A 26,127-nucleotide genomic window follows, 5' to 3' on the forward strand; every position below is an offset into this window, starting at 1 on the left:
TTACCGTTGCTGCAAATTCCCAGTTCCATGAGCCACCACAAATTACGTAAAACTGTCAAAAGGGACCCTGTGTCTGTTCATCCTAATTGCCATCTCCCTCCAGAGTGCTGTGCTTTAGTGGCAGGATATTAGTAAGCCTTGTAACAGCATCTTAGGATACTTTTTTTCCTGCCACACAGAGAAAAATCTGCAGGTGCCATACAAAATTAGAGAGGCTTTCTTTTTTCCTGTTTTCTATTTCTAGCCTTTCTATTTGTATTACTCTGAGGCGGGGGCTGTTGTGAGGATTAAATGAGATAGTGTGGCTTTAGAAACGTAAAAGTTAACTGATAGTTATTGCAATGATAAATTATTTTTTAAAATATATTTTATTGATTTCTTACAGAGAGGAAGGGAGAGAGATAGAGAGCTAGAAACGTTGATGAGAGAGAAACACCGACCAGCTGCCTCTTGCACACCCCCTACCGGGGATGTGCCGGCAACCAATGTACATGCCCTTGACCGGAATCGAACCCAGGACCTTTCAGTCTGCAGACCGACGCTCTACCACTGAGCCAAACCAGTTTCGGCAGCAATGATAAATTATTGTAGGAAGAAGAACAGATAGATGTTCAGTGACTAGAAGATCTCTCTGGGTGCTTGAGCTGTCCTGAAATTAAAGCCAGCACTTTCTCTGAACTTCCTCTTCGTTATTTAACTTCTATTAGGATTAAAGTTTTTATTATAGTTGTGTAGTCCCGGTCTCAAAGTTTTTACATTCATATTTGCATTTCATTAAAATACAGTTTCTGAGATGGCAAGTGGCCTGCACTTTTAAGTAATACTTTAAAATTATAGAAATAATACTTATTTTTGAAGAAAAAATGAGAACAAAACAGATAAATGCAGAAAAAATGTCTAAGTCACCTGTGACCTCACCACCTTTAGATACCACTCCAAATATTCGAGCTATATTCTCCCAAACTTTTTACACACACACACACACACACACACACACACACCACCCAGTTCAAAATAAAATATGATTATATCATACACTATTAACCCTCTTTATCCAAAATATATCATGCTTATCTTTGGCCGCATGGTTAAATGCTTCATTAGCATCCTAATGTATGAAATACCACAATCCCCTTATATTTAGCTTATTTCTGGTTTTTCCCTATTTTAAACAATGTTGCATCTAGTCACCATCTTGTTTATAAATCCTCGTGCATGTTAATTATTTTTGCTATCTTCTATTACTTGTGTAACCTTGAGCAAGTTGCTCAATCTCTCCGTGCCTCAGTTTTCACATCTGTGAAATGGGGATGATGACAGTACCTACCTCCTGGCGTTGTAAAGATTAAACAGTTAAAGTAGATAAAACACTTGGAATGCCTGTCTCATAGTAAGTGCTGACTAATTGTTAGCCGTTATTTCCTGATGATAGGTTGCTAAATGTAATGCTGCCCAAGTGCTTTTAGTGATGTGATGAACTATTGTGCCAATTTAGTCTTCCCACGGAAGTATATGCGGTTATATTCTCCTGTCCTTGTCATCCCTGAACATTGTCAATTTTTTCTAATCTCTGCTAATCTGATAGGTATTCACATTTTTTATTTTTTTATTGTTGTCAATATTACAGATATCTCCCATTTTCCCCCTTTTTGCCCCCTCCACCCTATCCCCACCCCACCCCAGACCTTCCCCACACTATTGTCTCTGTCCATGGGTTATGCATATATGCATATATGTTCTTTGGTCAATCTCTTCCCATCCCCTGGTGTCCACACTTTTTAAAAAAAATTGAGTACTCAAGTCAAAAATTTTCAAAAGATTTTTATAAAAATACCTTATATTCATGACATTAGCCTATCATCTTTTACATTTGAAATATTTTTTCATAGTTTATGATTCATGGAGACATTTAAGGAAAAAAAGTCATTAAAAATAAATATCCTTTAGACTTAAATTTTCCTTCTTTTATAGCTAACTGTATAGTACAGAAAATTTCATCCTTTTAAGAATAGTTTTACTTAGGGCTTTTATATTGCAGCCCTAGTTGGAAAGGGCAGTTGGCTATTAAATGAATTCCTTTTCTGCCTTCCTCAGGGCTTTCAGAGGTTCTATTTAAAGCTTCTGTCCTTACAGTATTTTTATAGTGGCATTCAGAGAGCCTCTGAGGTTCGGCATGGATGTTGCATAATAATCCTCATATCCTAGACCAGGGCTTGGCAGCCCTTTTCTGTAAAGAGCCAGAGAGTAAATATTTTAGGCTTCATGGGTCATACAGTCTCTGTTGCAACTATGCAAAAGCAGCTATAGATGTAAATGAATGGACATGGCTGAGTTCCAATAAAACTTTATTTATATACATTCAGATTTGAATTTAGCATAATTTTTACATTTCTTGAGATATTATCCTTTTGATTTTTCAAAACCATTTAAAAAATGTAAAAACTATTCTTAGCTTGTAGGCTGTACAGAAATAGATAGCAGGCCAGATTTGGCCCAAGGGCTTTACCTCGCTGGCCCCTGAAATAGAATGTCTAGAAACAGACCCATAGAAATACAGCCAACAGATTTTCAACAAAGGTGCAGAGCAAACAGGAAAGAAAGAATAACCATTTCAAAAACTGGTTTTGGTGCAATTGGGTATCCATAGGCAAAAAAAGTGAACCCTAACCTAAACCTAATACATGATACAAAATTTAATGCAAAAATGAACCATAGATCTACATGTAAAACATAAAACATAGAAAGTTATTTATGAACACATAGGAGGAGAGAGCTGTAAAACCTGACACCAGCCAAAACCGGTTTGGCTCAGTGGATAGAGCGTCGGCCTGCAGACTGAAAGGTCCCAGATTCGATTCCAGTAAAGGGCATGTACCTTGGTTGCGGGCACATCCCCAGTGGGGGGTGTGCAAGAGGCAGCTGGTCAATGTTTCTCTCTCATTGACTTTTCTAACTCTCTATCCCTCTCTGTGTAAAATCAATTTAAAATAAATAAAATAAAATAAAATAAAATAAAATAAAATAAAATAAAATAAAATAAAAAACCTGACACCAAAAGCACAATCTATGAGAGAAAATACTACTGATTTGGATTTTGGCAAAATTAAGGATGTTTGCTCTGCAAAGATAATTTTAAGAGAATGCTGTTGATTGGTCTGTTTTTCTTACAAGGCCACCTGAGCCCTAGTATTTAGTAAATAATTGCCTGACATGAATTTTAAGGCATGAATTTCAAATTCAGGTAATGGCATGAATTTCAAGGACCTTGATTTTGTTCTGAGTCTCCATGGGAATTTCCTGTGGCATATGAGACCATGAATATCCCATATCAGCACCTTTTCCTGCCCCCCTCCCTCTTGCCCTTGTGCTCACTCTCCCACAAGATAGCAAACAAATGCAGCTATGCTTCATCAGTCAGGCCTGGACCCTGTTGAGCAGCCTGGATTTGACCTGGGAATTTTTGTTTCTTTCTTTCTTTCTTTTTTTCTTTACTGCACCAGCCTAGAAATGAAATTTGCTGGGTACAGAGAAAAAGACTCGAAACAAATTATGCTAGGTTAATAATAAGTTTTCATAATAGAAACATTTAAATATAGATTTTTCTGGTAAAGAATAGAAATATAAGGTAGTAATTTAGGAATTTACCAATAGCAGCTGCAGCTTAGATGTTTTTGACCTTCATAATGATCATGGCTATGCCCTTTATCTGTTATTCCTTTCCTGTGCTTATCTGTGAAATGAAGATACTTCCCCTACCCTCACTACCTTCTTTGTGTCTCTTAGAGGTGGTGCCGGAGCCAAGAAAATCTGTTAAAAATAATGAAAGATGCTTTATAATTTCCAGTGTCTTTGTCAATGAAGAAAAATATTTTAAAATTATATCTACTATCCCTTTAATAGAATAAAAGCATCTATTTGGATGCAGTATCAATATAATTCTTTAAACATAAATTAAAATGAAAATTTAGCTATAGGACTACATCCTTGAGAGGTTAACTGTGAGCTGAAGGTACCATTACAAACAGCTTTTAAAATTTAACCTTTTAAATTTTAAATGGTAACTGAATGTAAATGACCTAACAAATAGAAAACGAGAAGTTTCTGTGAAAACATTGTTCCACAATAAGAAAGCCCACTGCATGAGAGAACGTATTTGCCAATGATATCACCGATAAGGGTTTAATCTCCAACATTTATAGGGAACTCATACAGTTTAACAAAAGGAAGATAAACAACCCAATAGAAAAATGGGCAATGGACCTAAATAGATACTTTTCTAAAGAAAACAGAAGAAAGGCCAAGAGGCATATGAAAACATGCTCAAAGTCACTAATCATCTGAGAGCTGCAAATTAAAATGACAATGCGGTACCATGTCACACCTGTCTGAATGGCTGCTATCAACAAATCAACAAAGGACAAGTGCTGGTGAGGATGCAGAGAAAAAGGAACCCTCCTGCACTGCTGGTGGGAATGCAGACTGGTGCAGCCACTGTGGAGAACAGTATGGAGTTTCCTCAAAAAAAAACTAAAAATGGAACTCCCATTTGACCCAGTGATCCCACTTCCAGGAATATATCCCAAGAAACTAGAAACACCAATCAGAAAGGATATATGCACCCCTAGATCATAGCTGCACAATTTACAATAGCTAAGATTTGTAAACAGTCTAAGTGCCCATCAACAGATGAGTGGATTAAAAAACTGTGGTATATCTACACAATGGAATACTATGCTGTGGTAAAAAGAAGTTCTTACCATTTGCAACAGCATGGATGGAACCAGAGAGCATTATGCTAAGTGAAATAAGCCAGGCAGAGAAAGATAAATATCACATGATCTTACTCATTTTTAGAATATAATGAACATCATAAACTGATGAACAAAAACAGATCCAGAGACAGAGAAACATCGATCAGACCATCAAACCTCAGAGGGAACGTAGGGAAGGGGGGGTAAGGGGATGAGATCAACCAAAGGACTTGTAAGCAGACATATAAGCCTAACCAATAGACACAGACAAGGGGGTGGGGGGGCGGTGAGGGCATGAGTGGGGGGGATGAGGGGATAATGAGGGATTAAGGACACATATGTAACACTTTAATCAATAAAGACATTTAAAAAAAAAACAACATTGTTCCATAACTTTATATATTTGATTATGTTTAAATGGACAAAAATGTAAAAGTGCTGCCTTGATGATTTGCATTTTGTGTATGATTTGTTTCCATGCTTTCATATGTTATTGTCTCTTGTCATGCTTAAGCCAGACTATAAATACGCAGGAAAGGCCCTCTCTACAAACACTTCCTTTTCTCATGCTTACTGATTTTTCAAGTGATTTTAATGGGGGTAGAAAGTCTTTCATTCTATTATTATAAAAGTTCTAGAAGCAAAAACATTTCATGAGACTTAAGATTGCTTAAGCTACAAATGCGATAATGAAATGAGTAAGCATTCTTATCTATTATTGTCTACAAACTATATGGCCATGTCTCCCAATTCCAGGGGATGCCCAATAAGAATGGTAAACCTGGAGTTAAGCTAATATGGCAATATCTGTTAGGAGTTGTTCTCTGAAGAGGCTCCAGATAGAAGCATCTTTTTTTCTGAGCGGGAAACAGTATGAACACTGAGACCTTTTGAGACATCTGGTCTGTATAGTCTGTGAAAATCCATTCAGGCCTTCCTGATTCCTGCCTGCCTGCCTCTCCTAACACCTGTGGAAGAAAGCTCTGTTCTCTTTCTGGGTGGGGCATGAGATTTGGCTTCAGGTTTTTTTTTTTCTTTTCCTTATTTCTTCGTTAGTGACATTTGGACTCAAAGGTTGCGTCTGTAGCATTTCCTAACCCGTGTGCTAGGAGAGGGTTATGGGAGTGTAGGACAGTGACCCCCTGAGCTCTTTAGGGTAGATGAGAAGGGCCTTATTAGATGGTTGGACTCCCCCTCTGGGCTAATGACCTCTAACAGTGTTTGGCCTTCAGCAGTGTGTCATCAAAATATTATCATTTTATACGTGTGCTATTATCTAAAAAGGATTGGGAGGCACTAATTTACTGTACATATTTAACTTTTCCATATAAAGATGTTTAACAATGACTACTTTCCTTAGGGAATTGTTCACCTTCCTTGTTAGAGAAGGGTACATATGACTAGTAAAGGAAACTCCAGGATAATTAAAAACCTGCATGTATCTTCATTTCAGAAATTCTTTCCCTGGGACATCTTTTGGGAATGAGACCTTGAAATAGCTCAGACTTTTAAAGATAAAGCTTAAAGTCCTATTATATCTAGAACAAAATAAATTTGTTCTAATTAAAGAAATGATTTTTAAGTGAGAACATAACTTCTGGTTGTGGCCACGATGGAATAAAGGTTGTTAGACTTAACTGCCTGCCGTGGACAACTTTAAAATTGGACAAAATACATCAAGCAATTGTTTCTAGCCATTTGGACAATACTCAGTACAGGGATGTGATCCTTGAGAGAAGAGAAGCATAAAGTGAGCTCCGCGTCAACCTTATTATTTTTGCCCGGGGGTACTTTTAAATTTGTAGCACAGAGTAGTAAAGCCCAAACAGAGAGCAGAAGACAAACTGGGTAGAGGAAACAAATGAAATTCAGGGCTACCAAGGTAGCTGGAATTTTCAGGGTGGGAATTGCAAAGTAGCAAGCTGTACACAGCAAGAACTCCACACCTCTGTTGATAGTAGTCCTTTGAGTCTTGGACCAAATGTTAAGCTGTATATCAATAGGACCAGACTCCACCAGGCCTGGCAGAAAAGAAATTCGGTGATTGGGGGTGAACTGTGATGTGAGTGGCTATTTCGGATGTCTCCAGTGATGGGAGAGATTGGAGTTCTGTCCAAGCAGGATAGGAAAACCTTGCTGAAAATACCTGGTATTCAACTGGGAACTAAGAAAGGGCAGCCATAGGAATAGTACTCCACTAGACCTATCATAGAAAAGCCTAAAACCAAGCCTTGACAAGTGAAGCTGATCTGCAGGTAACTTGCCCACCATTACAAGATTCAACACTCTTGCAAGGAAGGCAATAAAATCCAGTCTGTCAACAATATAGCATACATAGTTGTAAAAGAATACACAATCACAAATTATTAGATGCATGAAGAAGCAGGAAAATGCAAGGGATAGTATGAGTAGCTTATGAAAGATATGAGGGCATTTCTGAATACAAATGCTCCTCAACTTATGATGAAATTACATCCCGATAAAACCATTATGAGTTGAAAATATCTTAAGTTGAAAATGCATCTAATATACCTAATCTATGGGACATCGTAGCCTAGCTTAGCCTGCCTTATCCATGCTCAGCACAATGATATTACTCTACATTTGGGAAATATCACCTAACACAATGACTACACGGTACAGGATTGGTTGTTCACCCTCATGATCACGTGGCTGACTGGGAGCTGCAGCTCTACTGTAGCCTGGCATCACGAGAGAGTATCACACCACGTATTGCTAGCCTGGGAAAAGGTCAAAATGTCAAGTATGTTTTCTACGGAATGCATATCATTTTTGCACCGTTGTAAAGTAGAAAATCTTAAGTTGAATCATCGAAAGCCAGGGACTGTTTGCACAGTTTTTATGCATCAATGCATTTTTCAGTTAACATTGGCACGACCAAAAGAAATCTTTATTACTGATTTTTGTGTGTTACTCATCCATTTCTTTTGTTACCAGTTTTACAATATGTAAAATGAAAAAAAAAATCAGAAACTAATATAGCAAAGCTTGTATGTTATTGCCCAACAAAAAGTCGGGATTTTGTTTTTTGGGGTTTTTTTTACAAGTAGATAAACTCTTTGAGGTTATAACTTGCCAGTATCACAAAACAGTTAATGGCTGCCTAAGCCTCCATGATCCAAGGATGTTGACATTTGGACTGTAACATATTCTTGGGTGGACTTATCCCCAGGACTGTCTCCTAAGCTTCCCTCATTAATTGTGATCTGCCAGTCATTTTTTGCTGACAGTGAGATAGACCATAGCTTTCTTTTTCTCCGTTACCTCATAAACTGTGTACTGATGAGCCGCTTTAGTAGCCGACTTATGGGGATGCTGGAAATTCTGAGCAGAAATCCCAGCCAAGCAGAATAATTGCATCTCTTGGGGAGGTGTTAACAAGCAAAGGCAGAGCTGAGTGCTCCTGGGTTCTGGCTTCCGTGAAGCTTTCTCTCAACAGCCCCCCTGAAGCTCCATGCAGAAGGCGTTCATTAGTAAACACTAAATAGCCCTTTCCGTGTTGCTGGTGCAATGCTGAGGGTGTGAGACCCCCTCCGGGCACTCCCCGACTCACTTAACAACCAAAATCATACAACACTCACTTTCTCCATGAATGAGAGATAGAAACATCAACAAAGAGAGAGAGTTATTGGCTGCTTCCTGCACACCCGCTTCTGGAGATCAAGTCTGCAATCTGGGCATGTGCCCTGACCAGGAATGGAACCAGCCACCTTTTGGTGCATGGGATGACAATCCACTGAGCCACACCAGCCAGGACTCTAAGCACCAATTCTTGAATATTTTGTTCTGTGACCCACTTCCCACTGTCTTCCCTTTCTTCACACTTGGTGATCTTGCTTTGACCCTTCTCATCATCTCAGTTCTTGCCCTCATGCTTTCCTTCCAGGCTGCCCAGCTTCTCTGGGTCCCAATTGTTTTGAAATCCAGCCTAACATCTTGTCAGTTTTTCTGTGCCATATTGATTCACTGCGTGTGCATCTTCCACTAGGCACTGAGCTTGGGAGCCCCATGAGGATACAATGATTTCATTTTTACCCTTGAATTCCTCTCCTGCCCTGCACATTTCACATGCTCAGTAAATAAATTGGATTTGCTGTTCTCTTACATTACGGGAAGCACAGCGCTTTTACTACTAATTCTCTCTTCATCTCTGCCATCAAAGGCTAGTTGTTTTGTCTGGTTTGTGGAGGAGGACTTATTTTCACTTCTCATTTTGCTATTAAAATTGTTTCTGTTTCCTTTCAATTAGCCTCTTTTGCTAGAAAAAATAATGCCTTGGTTCTCTGTAAGTCTCCATCCCACTGTCGGCACCTTGACCTGCAGCTGTTTTCTGTCCTTTAGCAGGCTCCCATTTTCACTTTTCTTTGTATTCTAAGTCACATTGGAGATTTTATTTAAAAAAAAAAAAAACTTTTTTTTTTTTTTTTTTTTTTTTTTTTTTTTTTTTTACTTCAGAGAGGAAGGGAAAGGGGGGAGAGAGAGAGAAACATCAGTTTTGAGAGAAAATCATTAATCGGCTGCCTTTGCATGCCCCACACTAGGGATCGAGACTACAACCTGGGCATATGCACTAACCTGGAATCGAACCATGACCTCCTGCTTCATAGGTCAACACTCAACCACTCAGTTTTCTTTTTCTTTTTTTAAATGTACTTATCTCATCTACGAGCCTTGTGTTTGTTCTTATAGTAATCAGAACAAGTAGATTGTGTTCTGTCTTGTTCTTTCCCTCTCTTACCTTGAATTACACAATAATTAGCGCTGTTAGTGTTTTCCCCAAAATGCAAAGTATAGATGAGCAATTTAAGCCATTCACCATTGACGGGAGATATAATAACTATAATCTGATATGCACTGTTTTCCCCTGGAGGCATGCATTGGTACTAAAGTCATTCTAAATATGCTTTTGCTTATTACAATTTCATTATTTTCTCCCACATATAAAGCAAAAGGCTTCATTACAGTGATTCTTGGGTTACTGTTTGCATAAGCTTAAGGCAAAGCATGGATTTGCACCATTCAGAAAGTTTGAAAAAAAAGCCTTTTTTAAAAAGTAAATTTATTGGGGTTTCAATTTATATAACTTTCAAGTGTACCATTCTATGATACTATATATTACATTGTGTGTTTACCCACCCAAAGTCAAATCACCTTTTAAAAGAAATATATAGCAGCCCAGCTGGTATGCTCAGTGGTTGAGCATTCACCTATGAACCAGGAGGTCATGGTTCACTTCTCAGTTAGGGCACATGCCTGGGTGATGGGCTGGATCCCCGGTAGGGAGCTTGTAGGGAAGGAGCTGATCAATGATTCTCTTTCAATTATTGCTGTTTCTCTCTCTCTTCTTCTTTTCTGTAATATATATCTATATTAATTAAAGCATAATATGCTAATTGGACTGGATGTCCTTCCAGATGACCTTCTGAACAAAGTCAGGGCTGCAAGGGAAGCCCGGGTCCCAGGTGCCAGATGGAAGCCCGTGCTGGCAGCCAGAGAAAGGAAGGCCTACTCTTGCATGAATTTTATGCATCAGGCCTCGTGTGTGTGTGTGTGTGTGTGTGTGTGTGATATATATATATGTGTGTGTATATATATATATATATATATATATATATATATATATATGCAGTGTCCATGACGACCAAAACAACTGTTTGGTCACCATGCAGTGCTAGCATAGATGCATAGACACAGGTAAAGTCTATGAGTGAACTAATAATGAACAGGACAAATGCTTGCCTTCACAGAGCTCGCACTGTAAGAAGGTTAGGTCAGTGATGAGAATTCAAAATTGCCATCAGCCCAGACCTGAGGTTTGGCTTCTCAGAGCAGCCACTGATACACACTGTAGCGGAATGGGGGTGTTACTGAAGGGCTAGTGAAGGCAGGGCCATTCTGGATTTCCCAGAGGAGCCAATGACTGCCTAGAAGGCAGAGCTTTTGACACTGACTGGCATAGAAACTGACCAATCAGAACCAAATCTGGGTGAACTGCGATGGCAGAACCTAAGGTAGGGGCTGAGGAGGGGTTTTAAGTGCAATAGCTGTTTGGTAAGGTGTAAGAAAGCAGTTCAATTTTTTAATGACCCTTTGGCAGTATAGTGCATATGGCTGGATATCAGTCCAGATAGAGTGGTTATGTATTTTTGTCTGCCAAGAGCATCTTCTCCTGATGAAAAAGGCTCCCCCCCCCATTTAAGCAATCCTATCCTATATAATCTATACTAATAAAAGGGTAATATGCTAATTAGAATGGGTTGACTGGCCATCTTCTAGATGTCTGACTTCTTTCTGGACAAAGCCATGGTGGTGGGGGCTGAGGCAGAGGTAGTTAGGGGTGATCAGACCACAGAGGAGAGCAGTTAGGGGTGAGATAAGGCTGGCAGGGGGTTAGGGGCAATAAGGCCAGCAGGAGAGGGCAGTTGGGGGTTGACCAGGCTGACGGGGGGCAATTGGGGGCAATCAGGCTGGCAGAGAAGGGTAGTTGGGGGCAACTAGGCTGGAATGGGAGGGCAGTTGGGGGCGAGATCAGGTCACCAGGGGAGGGCAGTTGGAAGTGACCAGGCCAGTAGGGGAGGACAGTTGGGTGTAAACTGGCAGGGGAGGGCAGGTGGGGGTGACCATGCCTGCAGGGGTGGGAAGTTGGGAGTGACCACGCTGGCAGGAGAGAGCAGTTGGGGGCATTAGGCAGGCAGGAAGGCAGGCAGGTGAATGGTTAAGAGCCAGTGGTCCTAGATTGCGAGAGGGATGTCCCTGTGGGATCTGTCCTAACCAGCAGTTGAACATCCCCTGAGGGGTCCTTGATTGGAGAGGGTGCAGGCCTGGCTGAGGGACACCGCCGCCCATGCAAGAATTTTGTGCACAGGTCCTTCATATATATATGAAGAAATGTAGTACTATACAGTATTTGAGTGACTTTTATGGGCATAAGTCTCTATTAAGTGATCAGAAATAATTGTGAAGGCAAGTCCAGTCCTCACATAAGCAAACCCTTCACACATGAAAAGATTTAAGATTTTTTGAAAAGCTATTAATGATTCTCTACTCTTTGGTACCAGATCTCTTGTTAATATGGGTTTACCAAAAAGGACCTTGTATAATATTGTGTGTCTGTCTTTCATATAAATCTCTAAACTCTCTGGGTTTAAGGATCATGTTCTCTGCATGTTTAATGTTCAGTGCCTACAGAGCAACCTTAGAATATTTTGCACTTAATAGCTATCTGTTGAATTGAATATCATGAAGTGCAAATTAACATAGAATGTTAGAGAAAAGATAAATCATTCATCATAGTCACCTTCTTAAAGGTCAGTTTCAAGTGGGTTTTGAAGATGAGAAGGACTTGTCCAGAGAAAGAGGAGGAAAAAAATGTGCCAGGCATTTCCTCAGAAGCAGATCCTCATAGCTAAAACAATTTCTAACAATTAGTATTAAACAAATTCCAGCCCCATAAACTTTTCTGGTATTGTTCATGACATAACATCTCAGGGTTAGAAGAGCCTCAGAAGCCATCATCACAACCTACCACCACCATCCCTGTTCACGAATCCCTTTTTTGGGGACTGATGCTAGATCATTTAGGATAGTGTTTGGCAAACTCAGTCAACAGAGCCAAATATCAACAGTACAATGATTGAAATTTCTTTTTAGAGCCAAATTTTTAAAACTTAAACTTCTTCTAATGCCACTTTTTGAAAATAGACTCGCCAAGGCTGTGGTATTTTGTGGAAGAGCCACATCAAGGAGCCAAAGAGCCACATGTGGCTCGCAAGCTGCAGTTTGCCAACCACAGGTTTAGGGGATGTGATGAGGTCAGGACCAGAATACATACCTGCACTTCTCATTGTCATTTTCCAAGGAAGATAAGCATGCTCTCATGTTGGAAGTCTTTTGAATCTTGTATTGTTCTGGGTAAATATGAACTTGATTGCTTCAAGTGTCTCTTTTGCAGTGTTGGTTGGGACTGGTATTTGGTCTGTGATTAAGGGCCCATTTCTAAAACCCATATTCCCTTCTGAAAGTTCAGTTTATCCTTGTAACAGAAACCATTGGGGGAAGGGATGCTGGTGAACACTTCTCACCTGAGATGGGCCTTATGTTAACTTGCATAGAATCATCATGAGTTAAGGTATACGGAGGCTATCTTGTCCTGCAGCAGTCCAAGTATTAAATAGCAGGAGATCACAGAACTCAGGATTAGCAAGAGTCTTCATTGATTCCACAAATATTTATTATTTCTGGCTTTGTGCAATGGACTGGAGGTATAATGGTGAAAAGTGACATGTGTTCCTCACTTTGCTGGAATGTATGATCTAGCAAGGCACAAGTGAGTTACATAAGTCATGGACCTCCAGGGCCCGACAGCCAAGTCCAAAGCCAGATGCACATCTGCTGTTTGAGCCCTCCTGGCCCTGGTATTGTGGAGGACTATGAGGATGTCTCTTCATGAGCTCTCAGCATGATCTCCTCACTTTCTTGAGCATTCCCTGCTTCAGATGTAACTTTAAAAGTCCTCTGTGTTCCTAGTATTTTTTTAAAGCCTTCATTCATTTTGGACTTTAGCTGGAAGTTGATAAGTCTGAGGATCAGATTTTTACTGAAGGATGCACACTTGACAGTGGTGTGTGTATTTTATATACACTGGGCATAAAGAAATGCCCAAGTGAGGACATTTACAGCAGGCCAGGAGAGCCTTGGATTGAAGTCGTAGAAGTGGAATTGGACTCAGAAGAAAAATGTAAGATAGGTTATAAACTAGAACAAATCAGATTTCCAACCAATTGGATATGGAGGAAAATAGAAGTGATTCTGTGCATAAGGAGAGCCACGAGGCCGTTAGGCTCAGGATGAAAGTTTGCCAAAGGCTGCCTCTTGTTCTCTCCCTGGCACCTGGCACAGAGTAGGCACTCAGTAAATGTTTGACCAGTGCGTGAACAGAACAGGGATTACTCAAGGGGAAGCAGGTTTGATCTGGAAGATAAAATAGATTTACTCATTAATTTAGTAAGCAAACAATGAATTCTGTAAGGTGGGGAAAAGGCTTTTCATGTTGACAACTGTGTCTCATCAACATAGAAAGGAGAAGGTGAAGGACAGCAGCAGCGGTGCATTAATGAGCTTGTGGAAAGTATAAGTTTTCTTATGCTTGGCTACCTGTCGGAAAGCACTCTTGAATTTCGACACTTTGTGACCAGCGAATCAAAGAGGGCATTTGTGCATGTGATGTTTTCTAAAGCATGTTTGCAGTTAATGAAATATTTTTATTTCCGTAGAATGAAAACGAAGAAAAAAAAAACCACACATATATTCCAAAATATTTAAAGGGGGGAAAAGATATTTTTGATTCAGGGCATCTAAAAGCAGCAGTGGGTTTTGAGTCCCAGCCAAAAGCTCTAGCACACTTAAACTTTTGTTCTCCCATCTGACTTTGGGGTTTGTGCTGACTTTGTCTTAGTACCCATTGTTGCATGGATAGTGACCTCAAGGAAAGGACCTCCGATCTCTAAAAGGGATGTCAGACCTGTCTGGAGCATGCTTGCCCTATTTCTCACTCTCTGTTCTCCTGTTTCCTAGGATTGCATCGATATAGGCTGGTGGGAAGGAGAGCTCAACGGCAGACGAGGAGTGTTCCCTGATAACTTCGTGAAGTTGCTGCCACCTGACTTTGAAAAGGAGGGGAATGTAAGTCTTTGTGGCTTTGATCTCAGTTTCCTCATCTGTTGGCTGGAAACAGTGATCCCTATTATAGGTTTGTTGCATGAATAAACAAGATAATGTATGTAAAGCATTGGGTATAATACCTGCACATTTAAGCACCCAAATAAATGGCAAGAACCCTTGAGGGGGTCCGTGGACTGCCAGTATTCATGTAGCAGGTCCTTGGGGGTGGTGAAATGGCTAATATTGTGGAAGTGGCTGAAAAACACATTGTGAAGCTAAGGCTGCAGAGTGAGGCCTGCTAATCTTTTACTCTGTATATGTATATGAACATATATATGTGTGTGTGTGTGTGTGTGTGTATACACACACACACACACACACACACATACCTCTGATCTGTGGTTTCTCTTTCTTTGTGGAGTCCTGTTATATGATGCTATTGTTTAAACGAGCCAGTCCATCTTTGCTTGCCTCACTTCAAGTGTATTGTTTCTCTGCTGATCATGTAACAAGAAATATTAAAAAATTAGAAGCACTCTACATTATAAGGGGTCAGCGATTGGGTCTTACTCATCCTGTTCTGTACCTCAGGGCTCTTTGCTGGGGCTTTCACATGACTTCTTCTTTACTGAGGCCCCTCTTCATGCCCCTGAGGGCTTTGTTACTGGACCATGAACTTGACCCATCACCATTCCCATGGAGCTGAGGTTTGGAAAGGATAGCTACAATGCTGGAGGATTGGTTACCAAGGATACTAAACAACATTGATGGTGTATGTGCTGCTGCTTATATGAATGGATGTAATTGTTCAAGAAGCTAGATGGTGTCAATGCCCACCAAGATTATGCCCTGCAGATTAGATTGTTAGATTTGTTTGAAGCCTAGGGTCATGCCCTTTAGGCTTTTTCTAGCTTACTTTCTTTTATTGTTTAGCTGAAGTATGTTCTGTTCCACACCTATTATTCTCTCTTGGAATTAAGTTTGGGATCCAGAGAATCTAGATTCTGCTTTCTAGTGTTTTCTAGATCCTTGATACTTATTGCTGGTTCATGGACTACAGTTGATCAGCATTACTAGTAGCTTTTTAGAAATACTCAGACCACACCTTAGACCTGGTACACCTGCATTTTAACAAGATCTTCAGGTCATCTATTTGCAAATTAGTGTTGGATGTGCTGGTATAGGAGCAGGTATCTGTTTAAGTGATAACAGCCCCACTTTCCAGTTCCCAGCCATATTTTAGGAGGGGCATAAATTCACAGAACAGAGAAGAGCTCACCATGCTGTAAAGAAATTTTCCATCAAGCAAATTCACTTGAGCCTTTTTTACTGATGACAGTTGATCACAGTGGTGGGTATCAGTTGACAGAATCATCCCTGACAAAAACAGATGCTAACACTTAGTCACAACTAGATAGTAAATGTTTTGAAACAATAAGACACAGAAATTAAATCTGGCAAACATTTATAGAGTATAGTGGTTGTGACTCTAGACTGTAGCAGTTGATAGGCATGGGCTTGAATCCTGGTTCTGTCACTTACTTGTTCAATTCAAGGTCAACTTACTAAATATCTCTAAGCCTCAGTATTATCATCTATAGAATTTTGAGAAAATTTGTACCTACCCTGTTGAACTCTTGAGAAGATTATCTGAGATGATGCATATTAATTTCTTAGCACAGCACCTGATACTTGGTAAATGTTCCATACATGCGAATTATTCTAAGTCTTTGCAATTATCATTACTACAAATGTGGGAAGGCTTCAGCTAAAACTGTGCAGTAATGATAGAAATCTGACTCTGGTTCTTTTTACTTCAGCTGGTCAAGTCAACACAGAATTATTGTTGGTATCTAAGTGAATTTCCATGGGAATCCCAATGAATCTAAGAGCTTTTATAGTTTTTAAAAAGAAATACGGTGCTTTATAAAATATATTTATAGAGACAAGTGAGCATGAATGGCATAATCTTCATGTTATTTCTTACATTTTTTCAGGATCTGATTTATGACAATTATGTTTTATGTTCATTTATTCACTGTATTTTTTGGGTTCCTTCTCTGGGCTGGCCTCTGTGCTGGCTGATGGGAAGAAAAGAGTACAAACAGTTGATGCCCTTGTGCACTTAGAATTGATCAGTAGGTCTTCTATTCAGAGCTGTAGAAACCTGTCATGTTTTTCTAAAAGGACACTGAGGTGGACCTCTCTTAGGAAGTAGAGGCAAGAGAGTCATGTACACTGCCTGTCTCACCCTTAGCACCTATTTTTTTCCGAGGATATTTTTCCATTGGTATTTAGAAAGTTTGGAAGAGAGGGGGGAATGACACGGAGAGAGAGAGAAATATCAATGTGAGAGATAAACATTTATTTGGTTGCCTCCCCCACATGCCCAGGACTGGGGATTGAGCCTGCAACTGAGGTACATGCCCTTGATCTGAATCAAACCCATGACCCTTCAATCTACAGGTCAATGCTCTATCCATTGAGCCAAACTGGCTAGGGCAACTGATCTTTGCAAGCCTGGTAGAAGGTGGTCACACCCTGAAGCATTTAAATGCCAAGACCTTCATGGTGATTCTTATCTCTTTGGCTAAGGAATGAGCAAGTATGCTGTCCTATTAGGCATTTGCCACCTTCTTGGTACTGATTGAGGTAATATAATTTTGAAGGCTAAGATAAAGTCTAGATCATCCTTTTAAGAAATGGGAAAAGCCTCTGGTTGCCCACATGATGGCACCCAGTCTTCTAGTTCCCAGTTATATTTTAGTGGAGCAATAAATTCACTCAGGTGAGAGAGGCTCCATTAATGGAAGATTTCCACAGAAAGAGTGAAGTTGTCAGGGATGAGTAGACTCATCTTGGTTTGCTTGTTGAGGCATGCATACTTTTTGGGACCCCATGGGCATCTCTCCAACCTGAGACAAGCAGCCAAAATCTCTTTGATATATCTTTTAATCTTGTCCCTAAGAAGCAGAACACTCAATTTTAGAGAAACAGTAGCCATATCTGTCAGACAAAGTAATACCTACAGCTGAGAAGTGATTGTATAATGTGACATTTCGCTTTTAGAAAATTCAAAGTATTACATCCTTTTTCATCCTGTCTGGCCTATAAAACCAGCGAACCAGCTTGGCATTGGTTGTTATACCATCCTTCATTGCTGCACAAAGAGTATTGGTGAGTTCATGATGACGACGTGACTGGAGATGAGGCTGTTGTTTGCTGAGTCAACTATGTAAAGATGATTAGCATCATTAACACAAAGGCACTATGTGCATGGCAGAGTTTGAAACACTATTCTGCCACTAGTTTCAGCAGATGTCATCTTGTCTTGCTAGTGGCTTGGGTTGTAGTCATTCACACAGAAAAGAAGATGATCTATGGTGATTAGGGTAGACAGCAGCAAACAGCATTTATTCAACCGCAGACCTCTTGTAGGCAGTAGGCATCACTGAAGCATCCCCACAAGGCTAGTATACTTTCTGCTGGAGTGGTTACCACAGGGCCTTTTGGAATTCTTGACAGTCTTTCAGAGAGTGACACAACAGACTTTTCCTCAAGATATCCCCAGAGAGCATCCACTGATCTGTTGGCACAGGCACTGATCTGTTGGTGCATATTTTAGAGCGATTATGTAGACTATTTCCCAGAGAACCTAAATTTAATGGCTGTCTGTTTATTTTGAGCCTTGACAGTAAAATTGAATATCAGAATGGAAAGATTCAATGTTCTGAGAGCTCTAATGAAGCAGTGCACTGTCATTATTACTGAAGGAAAACAGGGACCTTGGGCTCTCAAGAACACCAGAAACAACTTCCCACTGTCATTGAATTAGAAGAAGTTTGCTGAAAGATCATGTTTCTGAAAGATAGTGTTTTAAGAAAGTCTCAGGCCTCAGGCCTTGGAAGAGAAACTGTGAAAATCACCAGAGGATGTTATAGTTCTAACATGCATTGGTTTGGAGGGTTCTTCTGAGTTTTGCCATGTCAGGAACTGGGGTGTTGCTAAGGTTTCCATAGTTTCCTTAGTTAATGTTTTTAACAGCGGGGGAGGGTCTGCCTCTGAGCCCCAGGAACACAGAAACTCACCTTCAACGATATTCAAACATTCCGTGACTGATGCATGCTCACATTTGCCAACTCACAGAGACTTACTCAGGAGCAGACTGCCAGCTTACAAATTGCAACAAGAACAGAACATCAGCCCACCTGGATCACATGGATCTGCCTGCCTTGGGCATTTGTTCCCTATGGGCCTGATTCTTTAGAAATCAGAGTCTACAGAAAACCATCATTTACTTGGTGCTTTCTTGGAGAGCAATGACTGAAAGAGGAGCTAGTTGTTCTCATGTAGGCCCTCACAAGTATAGCTTGAGGCCCCCCTCAAGCACCAGAGAGAAAGGTTTGCCAAGGGAACTCTGTTGAATTCAGTTAAACCCACATGATGCTTGTAAGAGCACTGCACCATTGGCCTCAGCGATTCTCTATTTTTTTGTTTTCATGCCTGACCAGATCCTTCCTATTCAATATCAATTTTCTGACACATCGTGGTACAATCAAGTAGGTCTACCATGTTCACAATTATAATTGAATGCCAACCTTAAGATCCTTCTACTCAACTGCAGCTCTTAACATTGCTCTTGATCACTCAGCAGGAGTTTTGCAGGTTCCAACTTTTACAGGAAAGGAAGTTTCTTCCTTGATTCACATAATGGCTAATCCAATTCACCATAGGTGAATTTTGCTGGCTTAACCAAAGTTACACTCTCTTTTCCAAGTTCTTAGGCTCCTTACCTTAGCCCCTATCATCTGATAACTCAGTTTATGAAACTGTTATCAGTCAAAAATTTCTTTTCTCTTAGTCATTTTTTAAAATATATTTTATTGATTTTTTATAGAGAGGAAGAGAGTGGGATAGAGAGTTAGAAACATCGATGAGAGAGAATCATTGATCAGCTGCCTCCTGCACACCCCCCACTGGGGATTTGCCCTTGACCGGAATCAAACCTGGGACCTTTCAGTCCGCAGGCCGACGCTCTATCCATTGAGCCAAAACAGTTAGGGCTCTTAGTCGTGTTTTTCAGCCTTTTGAGAACCACTATTCTTTCCAATTTTCAAAGATGTCCAATAAATTATTTCCCTGTATTTAGTCTTCCAAAAAGAAACAAATATGTGCTTCTAATAATCAGCAGTATGGGAAAATTAACCTATAATATTATTTGTCTGTACATTCAGTTTCCTGGATATCTTCACCTACAGAGGTGGGGATTGTCAAGGCATTAATGTCACCTAAGCATGACCTAATGATGGAGTCCTAACTGAGCTTCTCTGAAGTGTCCTGGATGGTGTTCCTTCTGTCTTCTCCATTTGAACTTGCATCCTGTACTCTCCCAGTTGAGCCCCTCATTCACTATACTCTTGCCTGAGGTGGTTGTCTCTCATCACTTCATCTGAACTGTGTTCTCCTTGAAAGCAGAGCCCATGCCCTGAATTTCTCCTTCATGTGTCTTAGTCCATTTGGGCTGCTATACCAGAATACCATAGACTCAGTGGCTTATAAACAACACAAATTTATTTCTCAAAGTCTGAAAACTGGGAAGTCCAAGATTAAGAGGCTAGCAGATTTGGCATCTGGTGCAGGCCCACTTCCTGGTTCATAGACAGGTATCATCTCACTGTATCCTTACATGGTGGAAGAGTTAAGGGAGTTCGCTGGGGTCTCTTTTATAAGGGCACCAGTCCCATTCATGAGGTCTCCACCTGAATGAACTACTCTGCACACAAGCACACTGAGGATTAGGTTTCAACATATGAATTTTGGATTCATTCAGTAGACAAGTATTCAGTCCATTGCAGCATGCATGGTACATGGTTGCAATCAGGAATCCTTTTCCTTTGGTCATTTCGTGACAAAGTGTACCTTTCCTTCCTCTGTCTCTCTTCTACTACTTGCTACTCTCTCCTATACTAGTAAGAAAGAAGAGGAAGTGGGAAGCCGAGATCTTTGTCAGATTTACCTTCCTAGACAAAGGGAGGTCCAGATCCTTCCATCCAGACCTGAGGTCTGGGCATGGAGTTGAGGAATCATTTTCAGGGTGGGGTGGATGGAGCAAAGGAGTGAGCCAAGGATTGAACTAAGAGAGTATCTTAGGGAGAAGCTGAAGACCAAAGTCTAGATGACTACTCAATAGGTAGGTCAGCAATCTGGAGGGCCCAGCTAAGGGGGCAACAATGGATATAGACCACCAGACCAGAGGCTAAGGAGAGGAAACCCAAGAGAGACCCCACCAAGAGCAAGTTCTGTGGTGGCTCCACAGGATCTCTTGTGTAGGAGACTCTGTAGATTGCAGAGGGGCAGTTATAGACATTATAATCCCGAGTATTGCCCCAGCTGCACACCTCAATTGTATTGTCAATCCACCAGGAAGAGGGGAGAAAAGGGCAGAGGAGAAACTTCCATGAGGGGAACCCTGGTCAGGAACTATCTATTTGTATCACCCTCTCCAGCCTCAAACACAGACACCTCCAGAGAACTTAGCCAAATGACGGACTTCCCAAGGCCCCAAATCAAGCTAAAATTTGCTTTCAGAAACCTACCACATTCCTCTAACAACCCCCCCCCCAAAAAAAAAAATGTGTGGGGCCAGATTGTTGAAGGCAGACTGGCTCAAGAGGCCAAATGGTGAATGAAAATTTCTGCCAGGGAGGATGGTTGAGCCAGATGATGAGCTCTTTCATTTGAGACTGGCCAGACTTGCCAAACAAGAGGCAGAGTCAATTCTGAAATCCCTTGGCAGGAAGCAAAACTTGCCTTCCTGCTATCTTCACTCCAGAACATTCAGATCTATTTCCTTCCTGGTGATAATGGTAAGAAATTGAATCTAGTTATTATACAGTACTGAAGAGCATTGTTTGTTGTTTCTCTGTCCAAGCCAACAGCTCTAAACACAGTCCTATGTGCTCTGTATTATGTGAAGACCTCAGGAGGTATTCCACCATCCCCTAAATCAGAAGATGTTGGCTCATTGATTTTGTTCTGAACATTTTTATGTTGGCTCTTTTTTAATGAATTGCTAGCCTGGACATTGAGAGAAGTGTGCTCTGGGCCCACTTTGGCTATCGCCTAGCTGTTGATATGTCCCTCTAGGCCTCAACATAGCCCTAAGGTCCTGTTTTCAGCATCTACCTGAAAATTGAACAGGCTGAAGCCACCTGAGTTTGGAGTTTACTTTCACCATAGGGAGAGGGGGGATAAAGAGAATAAGAATAAAAATCCATGACTTAACATACTCACCTGAGTTGAAGATGTTTCTGTCTGCACACAGGTTAACACTGGTAAACCCCACAGAGAAAATGTTGACCTACTGCTTAACCTGGAGGGCCCTGTAGTCCCATCTTCTTTATCCAGTTATAATTGGACATTTTGGGGAAAATTAACTAAGTGATAAGCTTATGTCTTTTTATATGAGAATTGTGAACTCCTATGATGAATTTCTGTCACATTTGACTACAGATTTACCCAGCCTGCCTTTCAGTTATCACTGCCCTATCTTCCCATTACATTATATTACATTACATTACATTACATTACATTACATTACATTACATTACAAGAATAAAAAAAAATCAATGTAGGCTCATGTACAATTCTTCATCAATTATTTGGGGGTTGATCTAGAGCTATATGGTACCCTGACCCTGATTTTTGTTTAAAATGACCTTGAAAGACATCTTATTTGAAAATGTGTCATCATTTCTCACTGAAGGAGGCAGGAAGGCTAAGTTTGATGGAATTGGAATGAAGTCAGTCCAGGAAAGCAAAAAGGACAACCTGTAAACCTACTCTGCTAATAAGCAAATCAGGCATCTGGCCAGCGTTGATCAAGTGTAGTGGGTGCGAGACAGACAGCTCACAAACTGCTCCTTCCTTTCAGAACTGCCCCACCTGCCTCCGCAGCTGCCAGGGCTCCAAACAAAACCTCACACCTCTGCCTCCTTCCTCTGCCACATTCAAGCGTGCACTTGCCACAAGCACACTTTTCACATGCTGTCTGTTAGCCCAACAATTCCCTTGGTACCCCTCTGCTCTGCCCTGTCACATTTCATGTCTGCTACATACCAAAGGCGACACAACACTCAAGGTTTTTGTTCTTTGCAAGTCATCTTGGGAAAATATGATGACTTGCAGTTGTCTTTTTTAAATTTGGGGCCCTGTGGTTTGAGGCAGGGTTGCTGGGGGAATGGCCTCAGCAAGACAAGGCTATGTGAGGTTGGTTATAAAAGTTTTTTGTTTTTTTTTTAAACCAACAGAAGGCGAGGAAGACTTCTGCGGGGTAGGCTTTGTTGGGGCTTGGCTGGGAAGAATTAGGCCACAGGGTGTTGGCAGTTTCGTGAATAAGAAATTACTCAGATCTTGAGGTAAAGGAAGGGTAATTGGCAGAGCTTCAGTGCTAACTTGATTAGGTTAACACACAGCTGACCCCAGTCTAATTTATACAAAGACAGAAAGGGGAAGGAGTTGGGGTAGAGATCTATTGATAGAAGGAGATGGCAAAAGGGGGGGAACGTAGTATAAGATCTGTGAACTGGAATATCCATGAGGGGAACCTATGTGCAAGAAGAGGTGGCCTTTGAGTAACTTTCTTTTTTTAAAAATAATAAAATCTGTATGCATGTAGACAAGACAGGAAAAAAATTAAGGAAACACACGCATGTATGCACTGGTAATTCTAGAGATCACTACTATAAATTTCTTGTTTTCCATTATTTTTCTGTGTGTATTATAACCTAGTTAAGGTCATAGTGAAGCTGCAATTTGATGTTGTGCAATTTTTTTCTTCTTCTTTTTTTCATCCTTAACAAACTACAGCTCTGGTTATGTGGCTTTTTTTTTTCCATCTTTAACAAACTACAGCTCCTTGTACTTTTGTAGACTGTGTGTGGTTTACAGACATGATAGTTTGTCTTGTGTATGCTCTCTGGCAGGAAGGACCCTTCATAGTGATTAAGAGCATTCTGTGGGTCAGACCGTTCTAGGCTAACCTTCTAGTTCCTTACTCCATTTAATAGCCTGGTGACTTGGGGAAATGCCTTCATCTCTCTAAGCCTCAATTATTTCATCTGTAAAATGGGCATAATAATATCACTTCTTATGGAGTTTTTCTGAGGATTAAGGCAGTGCTTACTGACTCCCTCTGCTTTGAAATTTAAAAGGGAGGTAGGGTAGGGAGATCTAGGGAGATAAGAGATCAACCAAAGGACTTGTATACATGCATATAAGTATAACCAATGGACACAAAACTCTGGGGAGGGAGGGTATGTATGGGAGGGGGGTGGGCAATGTTAAAATATGTACACAGATAATAATTTAATAAAAATAAATAAATAAATAAATAAAAGTGAGGTAATATCATTGCCATTTTACAGATGAGAAGGGTTAGCTAAGTGAGGTCACTTGCCCAGTGTCCATTAACTGAAAGACCCAGGATTTTTATTTTTAATCCTCACCTGAAGATATTTTTTTTACAGAGAGTGAGAGGGAGGGAGGAGGGGGAGAAAGAGAAACATCGATGTGAGAAACACATTGGCTGGTTGCCTCCTGGGCACCCTGACCGGGGCTGGAGTTCAACCTGCAACCAAGGTACATGCCTTTGACTGAGAATGGAACCAGAGACCCTTGGGTCCTTGGGCTGACTCTCTAACCACTGAGCAACCCAGCCAGGGCAAAGATCCCTAATTTTTAATGACAGATTCTGAAGCCCCACCTCTTGCCCTCCATTACTCAGGGGTAACTTGGCTAAATCACCCACCTAATAAAGAGCTGAGGATGGGCAGTTTCATTTGCTGGTCTCTACCTGACCATCTGTCTCCTACAGTCAATCCTGGTGAGCAGGGAGAGACTCTAAAACCAGTTCAGGAATGTATGCTATTGATTGCATCGCTACCTCTGTCACCTATAGAGTGACAAGATTTGAGAGTAAAACAAGTGACTGATAGGCAAAGAAACTCCATTCTAGTTTCCAGCGTACAGCTGGTCTGAGGAGATCCTTGCTGGCAGCCTTGGGAGAGAAAGGGGCAACAGGCTTAGAACCCCACCCAGTTGCACCAGCCCCTGAGCCTGAATTTTGTTGAAGGTCTCACATCCAGAGAAGATCTGATTTAAAGCCACCTCAGTGACTCTTTTTGAATCTCTTGGTTATTCATCAGATTAAATCTTTTTTATATTGATTAAGGTATCACATATTGTACTCAACTCCCCATTTCAATCCCCCACTCCTCCCCACTGATGCCTCCACCCCCTATTGTCCTTGACCACTGGTTAGGCTCATATGTGTGCACATAAGTCCTTTGGTTGATCTCTCCCTTTTATCCCCACCTCCCTCTGAGGTCCAACAGTCTGACCCATGGCTCCTTATCTCTGGGTCTGCTTTTGTTCATCAGTCTATGATGTTCACCATTTCCCCTAGATGAGTGAGATCATGTCCTACTGGAAATATACTTATAAGAATCAAAAATGAGACAAGCAATAATCGTTACGCTGGATTCTGGCAACAGAGAGGAATTGACAGGACTACTCCAACCATGAAGACAGAAGAGAAGCAGTCCAGCAGATTAAATCTTAATTGCAAATGTGTTTTCAGCATAGGAGAACCATTGTGCTTGCTGGTTTCAGGCCATTTTTTTGCTGAGCCAAGCTTTTCCAGAAGGCTGTTACAAATTTAGAAAGGGGGAAATGGTATTTCATTTGTCCATCAGTTTTGTTTTGCATACTGAATATATTTTAGTGTTTGTTTAAAGGTGCTAACATCCCTAGAAAGAGTTGCTCTTTTTTTTTTTTTTAGAACTCTAGATTGTCCACACTACATCTAGAAAACACTGTCTATGGTCCTTATGGGAGAGGCCAGCCTCGCCAACAATCTCATGTGTTATCATTTTGATTACTTTTTCAGAGACCCAAGAAGCCACCTCCTCCATCCACTCCTGTCATCAAACAAGGGGCAGGTAAGGTACCTTTCTGTTCCATCAATGTCATGTGCGTCATTCTCTGTGTGTATTTACAGTGTCCTTGGTAGAACTCCAGAGTCTTATATTCAAATGCCACAGGATGCCAAATTGGGAAGTAATGATTTGGTCTCAACAAGCAAGTTTTAAATAACTACTGTTTTTCTTTAAAAAAAAATAATAATAAACAATCATTAAAATGTATTTCTGATACAGCAAAAAATGAAGAAGAAAAAGTCTAACCTCTTAAAGCAAATGATCAGAAAGACTTGGCTTTGGAACAAACCAGTTTTTGTCTTTTTGTTTTTATTGGTTTAATAACGGCTTTTGAGGCAAGCAGAACTGAATTGTCCTTCTTCAACTATGCTTGCCAGATCGAGAATCAGCTTGGAGGAGATTGCTTTCCACAGGTCACAGTGTCAATGTACATGATAGTGGCACTGAATTTTCAGTGTCCCATGTAGTTAACCAAAATTTGCACTTACTTCACTTACCCCCAACAAAAAAAATTTTCCTATCAATAAATATTTTTCTTCATGATTTTTTTTAATCTTGAAGAATCATTCACTTTTTCTGTGCAGTTCAGATATTAAGGTTGAATAATATGTGAAGACTTGATGTCAGACATTGGGTAACTTGTTGCATGATGGAGTATCATATAAAGATGATAATTCATATTTCCCAATAGAACTCTT

At 40.6% G+C, this 26,127-nt stretch overlaps 1 protein-coding gene across 6 annotated transcripts in view; it reads left to right on the forward strand.

The window, feature by feature from the left end:
* The window catches only part of SH3KBP1 (SH3 domain containing kinase binding protein 1), a 342,961-nt gene that overhangs the window by 258,688 nt on the left and 58,146 nt on the right, over window positions 1–26,127 (forward strand). For all 6 annotated transcript variants that reach the window (XM_084869578.1, XM_084869576.1, XM_084869580.1 and 3 more), the window contains 2 exons: window positions 14,346–14,453; window positions 25,381–25,432. In XM_084869578.1, coding sequence (XP_084725704.1) covers window positions 14,346–14,453; window positions 25,381–25,432 — 160 coding nt within the window. The remainder of the gene's footprint in view (window positions 1–14,345; window positions 14,454–25,380; window positions 25,433–26,127) is intronic.

Source organism: Pipistrellus hanaki (assembly GCF_964339955.1).
Source record: "Pipistrellus hanaki genome assembly, chromosome: X".
NCBI lineage: Eukaryota > Metazoa > Chordata > Mammalia > Chiroptera > Vespertilionidae > Pipistrellus > Pipistrellus hanaki.